This window comes from Mus pahari, chromosome 13, assembly GCF_900095145.1.
Source record: "Mus pahari chromosome 13, PAHARI_EIJ_v1.1, whole genome shotgun sequence".
In the NCBI taxonomy this organism is placed as follows: Eukaryota; Metazoa; Chordata; class Mammalia; order Rodentia; family Muridae; genus Mus; species Mus pahari.
Window position 1 is genome coordinate 22783071 of NC_034602.1, and position 15003 is coordinate 22798073.

Sequence of the window (15003 nt, forward strand, 5' to 3'; positions counted from 1 at the left end):
AGGAGGAGGAGGAGGAGGAGGAGGAGGAGGAGTGTTGGGCTGGAGAGATGGCTCAGTGGTTAAGAGCACTGACTGCCCTTCCAAAGGTCCTGAGTTCAAATCCCAGCAACCACATGGTAGTTCACAACCATCCGTAATGAGATCTGACACTCTCTTCTGGTGCATCTCAAGAAAGCTACAGTGTACTTATAATAATAAATAAATCTTTAAAAAAAAAGTGCGAGTGTTGAGTAGCATCATAACTAATATGGACGGCTAGGCCTACTGAACAACCTTTCATGCCTAGATAGCTCTTACTGATCTCCTTCACTGCGTGTCGCTGTATCTGCCCAGACTGAACTGGATGGCTTTCACATTGAGTCTGGGAAGGTTTTCCTGTACTCTAGATACTAGCCTGCATCAGACATGCGTTCAGCCTGTAGGATGTCTTCTCATCTCTTCTTCTGCAGTGTGAGGATAGGCCCAGGGTCTTGTACACACTGTGGACATGCTGTTGCTGTTTCCATCCTCCTATGCAGAGTAGAAGCCCTGCTCTCTGAAAGCCTGGATGATCAGTTTTCCTCTTACACACCCTTTCTGCTGTCATCTAAGACCTCTCTGCCTGGCCAGAGACCATGAATTACTTTCAGTCCCCTCCAACACCCTGACAAGTTTTGTTAAGTGGACACTTAAGCCCACAGTCCACTCCAAGTTGGCTTTGTGACAGTGTCAAGTGGTAGGCAAGGTCCCTTTCTGTGTACGCTGTCCCGCTGCTCTAGCATGGTTGCTGACGTGGCACCTCCTCCTCCTCCTCCTCTGCAGAATGGCTCTCACTCCTGGCAAAGTGTGAGTGGAGGGCAGATCTGTATGATCTACTTCTAGGTTCACAATGCTTTTCTAGTCCCCAATTCATGGCAGCCCTCTGCATCTGGGTAGCAGGACAATCCGACACAACCTGAACCACTCGTCTACAGTCTTCTGTCTACAGAATCAGCTTGCTGGAATTGTGGCAGAAACTGCCATCATCAAGTTATTCAGATTACCTATTTCATACTAGGTGCCCTACGTGGCTGGTGCTCTTCAAGGTGCTGGTCCACGCGTTCCTCCAACCCTGAGGAGAACTGACATGAACTCAGCTGAACCCTCCAGCTCATGACACATTTGTCTCTCCAGCCAGGCCTGCCTCCTGTCTCTCCATTTACTCAGATATTCTCTGCTTTCTCTTCAGTACTGTGGGGTTTGTTCTGTGGATGTGCATGTGCATGCTTGTGTGTGTGTGTGTGTGTGTGTGTGTGTGTGTGTGTGTGTGTGTGTGTGTGTATACATGCGTACACAGGTGGTGTATATGCACATGTGGAGGCCTGAGGTGGTTGTTTCTCAGGAGCTGTCCACCTTGCTGGTTGAGTCAGGGTCTCTCACAGGGTCCTGAATTCTTTCAGAGGACCTGCATTCCCAGCATCTGCCCACATACATATACACCTCTAACCTCTGCAGGCACTACACTGGATAGTACACAGACACAGACACACAGACACACACACACAGACACACACACATTCAAAAATAATAAAAATAAAATTAAAAAGATAAATCTTGAATCTGTTATTTCATTATGAACAGTAGGTCCTCTTGTCTTTTTGAGAATATTATATACAGCTATGTGCTGCCTAGTGATGACTCGGCCAACAATAGCTAATATAACAATGGTTCCCTAAGATCACAAAGGCATCCAATTTTCCCAATGCTTAAGAACTCTGTGGCCATCTGAACATCCCAGTGCAACATATGGGTCAATTCATAGTGATATGATGTAAACAAGGTGGAATATATTAACAGCCTCACAATAGCTATAGCACATATATAATATTTAACACTCATAATAAATGACTGATGTGAATCCTGTCAATCCGACAGAGTCGAGGAGACAAACCTGTAGGCGTGCCTGTGAGAGAGCTCCCACACTGGACAACTACAGTGGGAATTATGGAATTATGACACATATGCTTAAATAATATGCCTTATTTTTATTATTTTAAGTATATGTGTCATAATACCCACAGAAGCATCCCAAACTGAGTAGGAAGGAGGAAGTGAGCGGCACATCGCCATGCATCGCCATGCATCCCCGCTGCTTTCTGCTGTGAAGGGGGAGCCCTGGGACCAGCTGCCCATGGTCCTGATGCCATGCCTTTCCAGGAACCGGAAGAAAGCCGCCTGTGGGTTGTTTCTATCAGCTAGTTTGTCAAAGCAGAGAAAAGTACTCAATATAAGTATGTTACTGGTCTATGTATCTACTGTGGTATACTTTTTAGCATTTGAATACTCCTGTCTAAACAGTTTATACCAAGTGTAGTGCACACACCCTCAATCCTATCTCTTGGGAGGCAGAGGATAGAAGACCTTCAGTTAAGGGTAGCCTGAGACACATGGGGAGATATTGTCTTAGAAAAGCAAACCAGAGCTAGAGAGATGGCTGAGGTCTTCCAGAAGACCTGGGTTCCATTTCTCAGCAGCAGATCCAAGGAACCCCACATACCCCACATCCTCCTCTGGCCTCTGTGGGCACTGATGCATGTGGTGCAGACATACAGGTAAATAAAACATCTATATGGCCGGGCGGTGGTGGTGCACGCCTTTAATCCCAGCACTTGGGAGGCAGAGGCAGGAGGATTTCTGAGTTTGAGGCCAGCCTGGTCTACAGAGTGAGTTCCAGGACAGCCAGGGCTATACAGAGAAACCCTGTCTCAAAAATCAAAAAAAAAAAAAAAAAAACAAAAAAACAAAAAACTCTATGTATAAAACCAATCAATTCATTCATTTAAAAAAATTTAAAAACCAAAATCTCAGTTTGTTCTTATCAGTTGAAAGCAGTTTACTAGCAGCCAACTGCAGATGAGCCCGTCACCTCCCCTGCCATTCATCTCCTGTTTACCCCACATAGGTTCACACACTCCGATGTTCACAGCAACAATGCTAGCCAACAACGCTTTCCTCAGAACTGGGCCCACTATCAGCACGCACAATGCCCACTGCTGCCTTCACTTTGGAGCCATTGCTTTCAAATTCATGTTTATTGTCTTGGGCTCAATGTCAGAAGTTTGCCGAAAATGTGTACTTATGCTCTGCTGCCTGTGTTTAAAAAGAGGCCCTGAAGAGCTGACTGATGCTGTGCACTGGGCAGACTTTCTATCTGCTGGGTTCCACTCAAGCTGAATGGCAGGTAATTCTAGGGTCAATAAGGAAGAGAGTGACACTTATTGGTAAACTGTAGGAAAGGCCTCTTCCGAGACATTCTGGAAGCCTGGACATAAAAGGGGTTGTGGATTCACACCATCCCTAACAGGCTCTGACTTGGCTTCTCTCCTTTAGTCTGGGTCTCTCCCACCCACGTCTATGCCAGCTGTCAGTAAATCCAAAGCCGCCTCTCACTGTGGAGGGTGCCTACAAATCCATATTTAGTCAGCCCTGGAGTGCCCTGAGCCACTAGACTCTGTCCTCTGCAGGGGCCTGGCCCAGCTGGAGCCACCAACTAGGCTACTTCACCTTCACCACTTCCTTCTTTCCTGTGGCCTTCCACGACCATCACCTCTCCTCTTCTCTCTGAGCTCATGGCTTCTATCATTTCATTAACTTACTTTCATTTTAGGGACATAACACAGCTTGAGCAGTCTTTTGGGCACAAGCCTGAGACACAAGACCTCCAGCGTTAGGCTGAGCATCACAGTCCTGAACGGGACCTGGAACAAGCACCTGCTGTCATCTGTCTGCAAATCGGAGGAGACGAGGTTTCCCTGTTCTACACAATATCCATGACCTTCAAGACAGTAGTGTTCTGCTACACAAAGGATCAGAAATCAAAGCTAAGGACTGGGACTGGGTTTGGAGTTTTCATTATTAGATACATCCAGAGGCAAAACAGAGGGTGGAACACAGGCTAGCGTATTTATGCAGAGCTGGCAATGAACTGTTTGGCAGGCGTGCCCTGTGGCCCACGGTGACTTACCTTCACCTCCTTCTCAATATAGTCGCTCAGCAGTCTGTCTGGCTCGACGCGCTCAGGTAATGCCAGCACCACAGTGTGCAGAGGGCGTCTCTCTGTCACCTTCTCATGGGCTTTCTTATCTCTACTCTTTTCACCTTTTAGGAATACTCGTTTAAATGGCGACACAATTCCAGGCTGCAGGCAGAAATGGCAATGATTGGAGTTCATTATTCACACATTTGTGTTGTACCTACCACTAACAAACAGAATTAGCACCGTTGCCATGAAAATGGGACTGTGCACAGCAGCCTATGAGAAAAGACCAACATGAGGCTGAGGCATGGCTCTACAGCCAGCTCAGACTCTGCACGAGGACAGACAGGCCTGTTAAGTGGCTCCTGTCACAACTTGCTGTCACTCGGGAAACAGTCCCCCAGAAGAGAGCCACATGGCAGAGCTCCAACTCCTGACAGCTCTGTGAGCCATGTCATCTCAGCTCTGACAGTGCAAGTGGGACAGGGAGGGCTGCCATCCACAAAGGCCTCTGTCTCAGTAGCCAAGGTCAAATGAGCTCTAAGGAGCTCAGGCCCTAACTGAGCCCCAGGTTCTCATGCAGTGCCTTCCCTCAGTAGGGCTCCAAGCCGGCCACTGACCTCACAGCCTCACACTCTGCTGGATGTGAGGTTAGAACCAAGGCTTTGAAGACTCAACCTGTAATCAAAATGAACTTGTGGGCTAGGAAGAGGGGAATCACACCTAGTGCTTCCTAAACGACCGCAACAGAAGCTATCCCCCACTCTGTGGAAAGATGGCGTTGCCAGCCATTCTCCATCACTCAGAGAAACCCTTAAATGCATCGTCTACAGTGTCAGCTCACAGAGACCAAAGCCATGAGCAATGAAAGGAGGAGCTGATTGATGCCCTAGCTGTTTTCTCTCTGCAGGAGACAGTTGGGAGAGCTCCACATCTCTCCGATGTTCACCCACTATGTTCCTGGCACCCAGGCAGCAGCTGGGAAACCACAGCAGGCTCAGCTCTGACCACCCCTTCCCCCCAAGCTAGTAACAAACAAAAAAGGGAGAGAGTAAGTTATCAGGCAGGACTCACATGGCCACGGCTCCCAGGAGATGCCGCATGTGGGCTTCTCCCCAGCCTCACTCTTAGGCTCAGCTCTCTAGCACCAGGCATGAAACCAACAATCAAGTAAGACTCACCGAGCCTCAGAAAATCACCCTGATACCTTTCCTGTGCCTGTGTGGCCTCCTGCCATGGACAGCTTCCCTGCCCCTCAGCTTTACATCCTTGGTCCTTGATCTCTTGGTTTTATTCCATTGATCAACTGAGATGGGCACAGATCCAGGAGGCGCATCCAACAAGTAAGACAGCAGCATGAGTCTCGGAGTTAGAGCTGTGCACGCCCAGCCGTCATGCCTGCTGCTCTCCCCACTGGCTTCCCGCCAGGCTCAAGGCTCAACTCCTCTGGGGTGGTCTGAGCTGTCCTGATTCCTTCCCATACAAGACAGTTAGCTAAGCTATCGTCTGTAAAATGGGCTATGACCCTTGCATGCTCCGTGCTCTCATGAACAACCCATGCGATAGCCACAGAGAGCTGAGCTGATTGTATCTGATTATAGTGGAAAACGGTGCCGGCAGTCAGCAGTTATCTCCATTACCAGTTTTACTCACAACAGTCCATCTCCTCTTCAACTGCTGTCTTTACAGCCCAGCACCAAAGCCTCAGACTGTCTTCCACTCAGATAATGACCCACGACCACCCACTCGACTCTGAATCCAAAGTAGGAAAGACTGTGACCCACAGCCCTGTAAATATTAAAATACTCCACTCATGGGAGCTGATTCTATCACTTGACCTCTGTGACCTAGAATCATTTGTCATTGACCCTGGAGTCCTGTCTTGATCAGTCAGTACACACATACATAAGCACACATGCATGCACATACGCGCAAACGCTTGTGTTCACACATACAGGGCAGTTTCTGGCACTTACTGCTGGTGTGGAAAAGAGAGATAAGATGACAGGAACTACAAGAGCTGTAGCTGAGTGTTGAGCATAGGCACTTCAGCTACTTTTTTGAGATATCTCCTACAGCTCAGGCTAGCTTCAAACCCACTGTGTAGCCAAGGCTATGGAACTTCAGACCTGTCTCCTGATGCCGGCCGACCAAGGACTAGTGCTAGGACTCCAATATGCACACCATCTGTTTTAGTTTGGTTTTCTGCAGTGCTAAGAATAGACCCCAGAGCTTTGTACAAACTGGGCAGTTATTTCTCCATTTTTTTAATTTAGATTTTCATAACAGTACACACTTGAGAAAGATGAACAACTGCCTCCTACCACTGGCCAGGCCTGGACTATACAAGTCGGGAGAACCAAGATCCGAAGAAGGTGACAACCACCAGAAAGGACAGGAGGCACTTCCAGAAGAGCTGAGAAGCCTACCTACCAGGTCCCCACTCTGAGAAGCGTGAAGACGGGCTGTGGTTGAGGGCCTTCCAGGCACATTCTCTGAGAGCTCCTACAAATGTTTCTTTCAGCCCCAGGATGCGTTTAGACAATTGGCGGATGGGGCAGGGGACAGGAGGGTCTCAGAGTGGGGTTCGTATGGGACAACAATGAGAAATGGACACTTGAGACTTACCAGACAACCTGATAGTAATCTGCAGGCTAGAAATGACCCCCAAATTTAGGACCATATTTGAGCAAGGTAAACCCCAATGAAGACAACTGTGGTTTCTTCACCATGGGACCTCTGACCAGATAGTTCTCAAATTATGCTAAATGTGTTGTTTGATCACCTTGTTTTGCCTGAGTTTTCAATGCCCATGGTCCATGAACACGGTCCTTCGGAACCATCTCTACAGCCACAGTCTGTCACTCTGGGCAGAAGAGTCTTCACAGCCCTCCTCCTGCATCCCACAGAGCTCCTCCCTCAACCACAGTTCCCTGCAGTATATAGTAACTGAAGGCTAGCTCCTATAGGCGGGCAGCTCAGCTTCATCTGTCTGCCCTGCCAGTTGTCTGTCAGTCCAACTCATTAACTTACACGTGGATGCAACAGGAAACCAATGGTGAAACCAGAGGTTTGCCAAGATCAACCTCTAACCAAGCTCTCACAAAATCAACAGGCCCACAGACCACAGGCCTTTTACACTGTTCTATAACAGTGATATACAGCTCATAAAATAGTCTGTGTTGGGAAGGGCCCTGGGGTGTCTTGTAATCCCAGCCCAAAAGATACAGACCCTCTGTAATGAGGTGACATGGGCTAGAACTCTACAAAGAAACCAGACCAGCCCCTGATGCCCCTACATATGTTTCTCACTGTTTGAGTCCATTCTCTCCAGCCCCACACATGCCCAGCAAGTGACCTGCCACAGAGCTGGATCCTTAGTCTGGCCTTTGCAGCAAGTGTGGCTTCCAGCATCCAATATGTAGCAAGTATGTAGCCTGTATATGTAGCATGTATGTAGCCTATAGTAAGTAATAAATCCCAGCACAGAACCTGTATTTTGTGTGCCTACCAGACCAGTAATCCAGGAAGGCTGTGGATGAAATAGTCCCTATGCTCAAGAGGGCAAAGCAGAAAAAATCAAACAAGAGCAGAGTAGGAGAAACTAAACCCACAGTCAAGTCGGCCAACAGCCAGCAGTTCAGCAGCTTTTGACGGCCTACTGTCACATCAAACCACCTGGGTTCTGTGCTACCCTAAGTAGCAAGGAACAAGGAGAGCGGACCAGAATTGAATGTCACCACTGGTCCACTCACAGACTAGCCAGAAAAAGCACAATCCCCAAACCTCAGACCTAAGTCATGAGTCTTCAAGTCTAACCAAGCTCAGATAATAACTGAAGCAATCCCCATTACCCCTGGCCTCACTCCCCAGATCTGTAACCCACAATCAACCGTGATTGCTGAAGACTAAATGGAGAACTCCAGAAGGTAACAATTTGTAAGTTTTAAATATATTTACTACAGGACAATGTTACAGCTGCTACATAATAATATATGGTGCTCATCTCTTTACTATTCTAGAACTTTAGCATAGACAGTTATGTAAGAAATCTACATAGATACTAGGCTTAGCAACACTCTCAGTTCCAAGCATCCATTAGTGGGCCTTCGATGCGCCTCTGTAGGTAGAAACAACACTGTCGGTGGAGGGACATGTGTCTGACCCTTCACTGACCCTTGGATATAACAATAATTGTGTGCCACTACCCCTATCTCAATGCCTCAAATTATTTGAACTGGTTCCTACAATGTAGAACGCTGAAACACAACCCACAAAAAGAAATGACTGAGGCTCTGGACGGGCTGACCAACCCATCAGTGTTACCTCAGTTCTCAGCTAGTGGGGACAACCAGCTAGGACAGCGGACTGGAGGACAGCATTCAGACACTCCAGAAAGAAACCTGAACAAGGAAGAGGAGTGTGAAACTGAGGCAGGAAGATTGCAAAATCAAGGTCAGACTGGGTCGCAGATAAAACATGGAGTGCTGAGGAGTACCGGGCGGGAGAGCTTCCACCTAGCATACGAGTCAAGGAAAAACGGCAGGAGCTGCAGCTCAGATCTTAAGCTGCTTTCTGTTTTGCTGATTTGTTTATGAGTCTATTTCTGTTGGTTTCTGTTTGAGACAGGGTTTATTCTATAGCTCAAGCTCACTTAGGGCAGAATTTGGCAACTTTTCCTGATTACGGGCGAGAGCCACCACACTAGCTCTTAACATCCCAGCACTTGGGAGGCAGAGGCAGGTGGATTTCTGAGTTCAAGGCCAGCCTGGTCTACAGAGTGAGCTCCAGGATAGCCAGGGCTACACAGAGAAACCCTGTCTCGAAAAGCAAAAAAAAAAAGAAAGAAAGAAAGAAAGAAAGAAAAGAAAAGAAAAGAAAAGAAAAGAAAAGAAAAGAAAAGAAAAGGAAAAAAACCCCACAAAGCTACAGTGTACTTAGATATAATAATAAATCTTTAAAAAAAAAAAAAGAAAAGAAAAGAAAAGAAAACACAAAGCCCTTGTTTAATATTTAGTGTCACAGAAAGAAGAAAGGTGTGTGTATGTGTGAGTGGGGAGACTAGGAATCTAAAAACAGTAACAAATAACTCACAACTCTCCAGAGAGCCGTGGTGGTAGGTACCCCATGATATTGGCCCTGGGAGCAGGAGAAGCTTGAGCTTGATGCCACGTTAGGAGATCCTGTTTCAGAAACATACAAATCTCTGGAAGTAACTCAGTGGTCTTTTCACGTAGTGACTCTGTCCTCCATGTGCACTATGGCATGGGTACATGGACACAGATGGACACACACACAAACGCAATGTTATATATCTATATCAATCATACGATGGCTCCAGGAGTAAGCCTCCAAGTGTAGCAAGTGTAGCAGGAGGTGGGGCTGGAGAACTTGTTCAAGCACTACAGGGACAGTCCTAAGTAGGGATGGGAGATGGAAGCACCAGGCGGTCGGGGCTGTGACATAGAGGGGCTAACTACAAGGCACCACCTCAACCTCAAGAAGCAGGCGTCCAGTACGCATGCCAACATCACGGTATCTAAGAAGCTCAGGAAAGTCTTGAAGGAGATCCGACTTGCCCAGAAAGAAAAAGCAGCCATGGAAGTGGATGCCCCCTCCAAGTTAACCAGGACTAGTCAGCCACAGCCCAAATGACAAAAGGAGATAAAGATCCCCAAGACTCGGATATAAAGATAAGAGCTAAAGTTCACACATCTACCTCTTTTTCTTTTTTTTAAGATTTATTTATTATATGTATGAGAGTACACTGTAGCTGTCTTCAGACACACCAGAAGAGAGCATCAGATCCCATTACAGATGGTTGTGAGCCACCATGTGGTTGCTAGGAATTGAACTCAGGACCTCTGGAAGAGCAATCACTTAATCACTTAACCACTGAGCCATCTCTCTAGCCCACATCTAGCTCTTCTACCAGAAGATTCTCAACAGCACCTAGAAAGATTTGGAGAACTTTGGGGAAAAAACTATTACCATATTTCATTTTCCCAAACACCTATTCTATAATGGACCTCTGACCTCCCCTGGAGGTATATATTGGAAAGGAAGAGGACACAGAGAAAAACTAGGGAGGGCTCTCTCTAGCAGTTAACTCTTTTTGTAATAAAAGCATTACTGGGGCGTGGGGGAAAGCCAATACCTCTAGATGCCTGGGAAGCAAGCTTGTTCTGAGGACCAGTAAGTAACACAGCCACATATGCTGTGTTCTCCTTGCAAAGCCCCAAGCTCAGCCCATCATTCTGGAGAAAGCACTAGCAAGCCTGAGATAGAAGCAAACTAAGGTACAAAGGGTTTGACATGAAGGGCCTCCTTTTTGTTTGGTTTGGTTTTGGCTTTTTTGAGACAGGGTTTTACTGTGTAAAACAGTTTGACATGTGCATACTATTTAATCTTCACCACCAGTTACTCAGTAGGTTTCATCTCACCCTAAGACTACCCCAATGCTCAAAGCAAAAGGCCGTGTCCATGCCTGCCACATGCCACACAGGATGGCTCTGGACAGCGGAAGTGAAGGTACTGCTTCCTCACCCCACCCCAGTCTAACGGGGAGCAACTGCACTGAGCCAGCCAGAGCAGGCCAGGGAGGGACGAGGGACTGTAAGAGGAAGAGGCCCAGGTCAGTGAGAGGCTCTGAAAGGGGACCTGTGGATGGCCCTGCACAGCTCTGTCCGGCAGGGCAGCAGGAGGCCGTCCCTACAGATCTACCTATCATCCCTCACCATCACGTCCTGCCCAGGCTGCATCTTACACAAACTCTAACAGAAAGAATTCCTAGCTGGAGGTGGGGTGGGAGGTGGGGTGGGGATGTAGGACACTCCTTTAATTCCAGCACTCAGAAAGCAGAAGCTGAGATCTCTGAGTTCCAAGTCAGTCAGGGCTACACAGTAAACCCTGTCTCAAAAAAGCCAAAACCAAACCAAACAAAAAGGAGGCCCTTCTGCTGACCCTACCAAACCATAGCCTCACACACAGCAAGCAGCTTTGGGCACTCTGCAACACCTGTGACACATTCAATTTTTCTGTTTCTTTTTTTAAAGACAATTAAGGGATGGGGATGAAGCTCAGTCGCCCATGGCACTTGGTTCAGTCCCCAGGTCTTCATAAAAATCAGGCAAGGTGGCACTGGTCTATCATCACAGCACCCTGCAGATGGAGGCAGAAGATCAGAGGTTCTACGTCATCCTCAACTAATACAAGACTGGGATACTGGAGATTCTGGGGAAGGGAAGGAAGGGTAAGGGAATAGAGTACAGTCCCTACCAAGGGAAAAGGACCTGGGCTTATGGACCAAGACAATGGGCAAAATATCCCCTGTATACATCCTTCCTCAGGACTCCTTAGTTCTGGAGGAATGCAATCCAATGGGATCTCTGCCTACTCTGGCTTTACTGGTAAGTCCCCGGGAGTCTTAACCCCACGGAGGGCTGTGCTGGGGGCAGGCCAGGATTCCTGTGGCAGCCCAGTTCTGTTGTGCACTCATGATCTGTTGTACACTCTGGGGACAGGATCCCCAGAGTTCCCTTAATTTCTCAACCCTTTCCCTTCCGCCAGCTTTTAACTGTGACCTTAGGTACTCAAGAGACTACAAGTTTGCAGGAAATATTTTCCCTGAAAGACATACAACCCATGGCCTCTCAATCCTTCAGATGAATGAGTGCATCAGTTTAACCTCAGCTGGACAGGACAGCCACCATACCCAGGCCCAAATCTTCGTCACCAACCCTCCTCCAGCACAATGTAAATGAGCCACGCAGCATCTCCAAGCAGGGCTCAGGGTTCCAGTGTAAAAGAAAGAACATCCTGGAAGCAGCTTGAATGTTGGTTCCTACGAGGATCGTCTTTCTTACACTGGGTCTGAACCTACCTCGTTCTCCATGGGAGATCTCCAGGGGCACTGAAGTTGCAAAAGTTTCTTTGGAGGAATCCTGGTTCCTCCCCTTCTGTGGACAGCTGCTGTGCCTTTTCTAGTCCCCTCTGAGATAGCTGAAAAATATGATCAGATGCTAAGCCCTCCCTCTAAAAAACACGAGCACACAGGAAGACCAGAAACCACAGCTTCCTTCTGCAAAGCTTACTGAAGTTGTTTACAGTTTTGAGAAAGCTTAAAGAGCAAGAGCATCCAAAAGCTGTTGGCCAATTCCAAGAAGACTGCCTGCAAGAGATACAAAGTAACTGGCGAACATTCTCCCACTGCAGAGCAGAATCCCACAGGCAGCCCAGGCAGCAGAGACTGCCTAGGCAGCCTGCGGCCATTTCCATCCAACTCTGCAATGTTGCAATCCACGGCTGATGGACGTGTCTTTGGAAGCCTCACCAAAGGCACATTGCAGGGCTATATCATCAGGGAGGACCCCCAGCCCTGTGGTCCCAGTGGCAGGAGGACAAGGACAAGCCTGCTCCATATGCTGCTTCAACACGTGGTCACAGCAGCAAGGTCTGTATAGGTGCATTTCCAGGTGTGCTAAGTGCTCAGCCTATACTAGCCCAGGGCCCGGAGACCTGAATTTAAGTCGCCCACTTGCAACAAAACAATGTGTTCATAAGCACACGTTGTTTTAATTTCCTCACAGTTAAACTTCCTCATCCAGGAAAGGAGAAGCTAAATTTATTATTGATAAAAGACCCTTGCAGTTAGTTGAATGTTCCAGAATAGCTTGCAACAGAAATGGCTATTTAACCAGTTAATTAGTATGACTACATATACCCATAGACCAATAAGCAAATATAACAAAAGGCAGATGTTCCTGGCCCTATGGTGAATTCAGCCCCCAGTAAATCCATCATAAATTAAGTCAAAATGCATTTAACCTACCTCAGCTCCTGTGTAGCTGCATCTGCCTTAAACAGGCTCCGAATGCCTACCTACATCAGCTCTGTCAAACACTACCACCTAACCCAGCAGTATACCAGCATGTTTGTAATCTACTGAATTCTATATACTGAAAGTGAAAGCTGTGTGGGTACCTTTGTGTCATCATAAATCCACTAAGTGAGACCATCCTCTAAGGAAGCACACAAGCCATCTCACGAATTCCACACTGAACCCAATCAAAGGCTAATGTGTCCTGTCCATAAAAAGGGCAACTTCATCTAGTTTTGCTTCACTGACCTACAACAAATAAATTTAATCCTTCCTGGTCCCAAAAAACTGTTACCGAAGACCAATTCACCTGTGTGCCAAACCTCAGAAAGCACCGAAGAGTGGGATAGCAGTCCCACACACTCATGACTCAACACCTGACACCAACCGGCCTGTCATGCCCTCTTTAAACCGGAGCAGTCACAGCTTCCTTTCTAAATGATTTACAGGAAACAACCAAGCAACACAGAGCATAACAAGGGACAGCAAGGGGTCGGGGACAACCAAGTGAGACACCAGGGGGCCACATTGCTTTTGTTATTCCAGCCCCTCCTCAATAAGGTGACTTAAAAGGTAATTAACACTAATCCACCAATCAACCCTTCCGCCACAAGCCCAGTGGATCAGCAGCAGGAAAGGGACTACCTTACATATAGGGAGAGGCATTCAGGGGAAGCTGTTTAAGAACTACACCACAAAACAAGGACAGACAGCTATGAAAGGGACAACTCTGCTGTCTTAGAGGTTACAGACGTTCAGGAGGGTAATAAAACCAAGATGAATGAATGACCTGGAGTTGGACAGACTGGGATTGGCCAACATCGGCCCGGTGCTTACAGGCCAAAAATACAAATAAATGTTTGTCTTTATTTTCTGGTGCCAGAGATTGAAGCCCCAAGGCCTTGTGTATGCTAAATATGCATTCCTCCCCAGTTGCAGGCCCAAATTTTGGTCACTACCCTCCTCCAGCACACTGTAAGTGAGCCACGTAGCATCTCCGAGCAGGGCTCAGGGTTCCTGTGTGAAGTGCATCCTGGAAGCAGCTTGAATGTTGGTTGCTGCAAGGACAGTCTTTCTTACACTGAGTCTGATCTGCTCATTCTCCATGGGAGATCTCCGGGGGCACTACAGATGCACTACCTGTACTTTACAAGTAAACATTTGTGCTAGGAATGATGGCACACACTTGCAATCTCAGCGCTTGAAAGATAGGCCTCTTTAGCCCCCTACAGGAAGCATGCTGTGGTGACTAGTCCTATGAAGAGGGAAAGTGGACATGAAATCCCACTCCTACATAGCAGGGCGTTACTGGCAATTCATAGCTGCCCCTGATAGGTAAACCATGATCCAGTTGAAGGCTATATACCTATGAATATATGGGCAGCACAAACTGAACTCGGTAGACAGGGGGTTAAAAAAAAAAGACACAAATGTGGGGGATAGAGAAGCAGGTAGGACATGGGAGGAGCTGGGGGAGGGGTGAATATAGTAAAAGGTCATTGTAGAAAATTCTCAAAGAAATTATTTTTAAAAACCAGCTACTAACATGAGGAAGTCTGGGCTCCAGCTCTGAGCGCAATGCCTACCAAGCACCTACGAAGCCTGTGTTACAAAGGAAAAGAAGCACACTCAGTTTTGCCTGGCATGGCGGGTCACACCTATCATCAGGAGGCTAAAGTAAGCAGACAGCCACGACTTCGAGGACAGCCTGAACTACTGAGTTCCAGAAGTGTGGACTGCCACATGAAACCTTGTCTAACTTTCTGAATGAGAACTGAAGCCTGCTCTACACATAGTAGAGAATGACCTCCTGGGGCTGAAAATCTGCCCACAGCCCAGGAGCCCTGAGGGGGGGGATCTACTGTTGTTTTGGCAAATGGACATGTTGCCAAACTGCCTTCTGTGAATGAGTGAGGGTGTGTGTATGTGTGTGTGTAATTTTTAAAATTAAATGCATTTGTTATATGTGTGAATGTTTTACCTGTATTCATGTCTGTGTACCACATCATCGGTGCCCAAGAAGTCAGAAGAGGGCACTGGATCCCCTGTAACTAGAGTTACAGGTATCTGTGACAGCAAGTGCTCTTGACCACCTTTCCAGCCCCTAAACATTTTTTAATTTTTTTTTTTT

General features: G+C 47.3%; 1 protein-coding gene across 2 annotated transcripts in view; it reads right to left on the reverse strand.

The window, feature by feature from the left end:
• Ccm2 (CCM2 scaffold protein) overlaps positions 1-15003 on the reverse strand; it is a 49472-nt gene that overhangs the window by 23112 nt on the left and 11357 nt on the right. The window contains exons 1-2 of one of the 2 annotated variants that reach the window (XM_029545335.1): positions 11877-11912; positions 3983-4156 (exon numbers count right to left, since the gene is read on the reverse strand). In XM_029545335.1, the coding sequence (XP_029401195.1) occupies positions 3983-4156; positions 11877-11888 (186 nt within the window). In that variant the 5' untranslated portion in view covers positions 11889-11912. Of the gene's footprint in view, positions 1-3982; positions 4157-11876; positions 11913-15003 lie in introns of those variants that run through there. The other variant, XM_021210497.1, reaches the window with a different exon arrangement.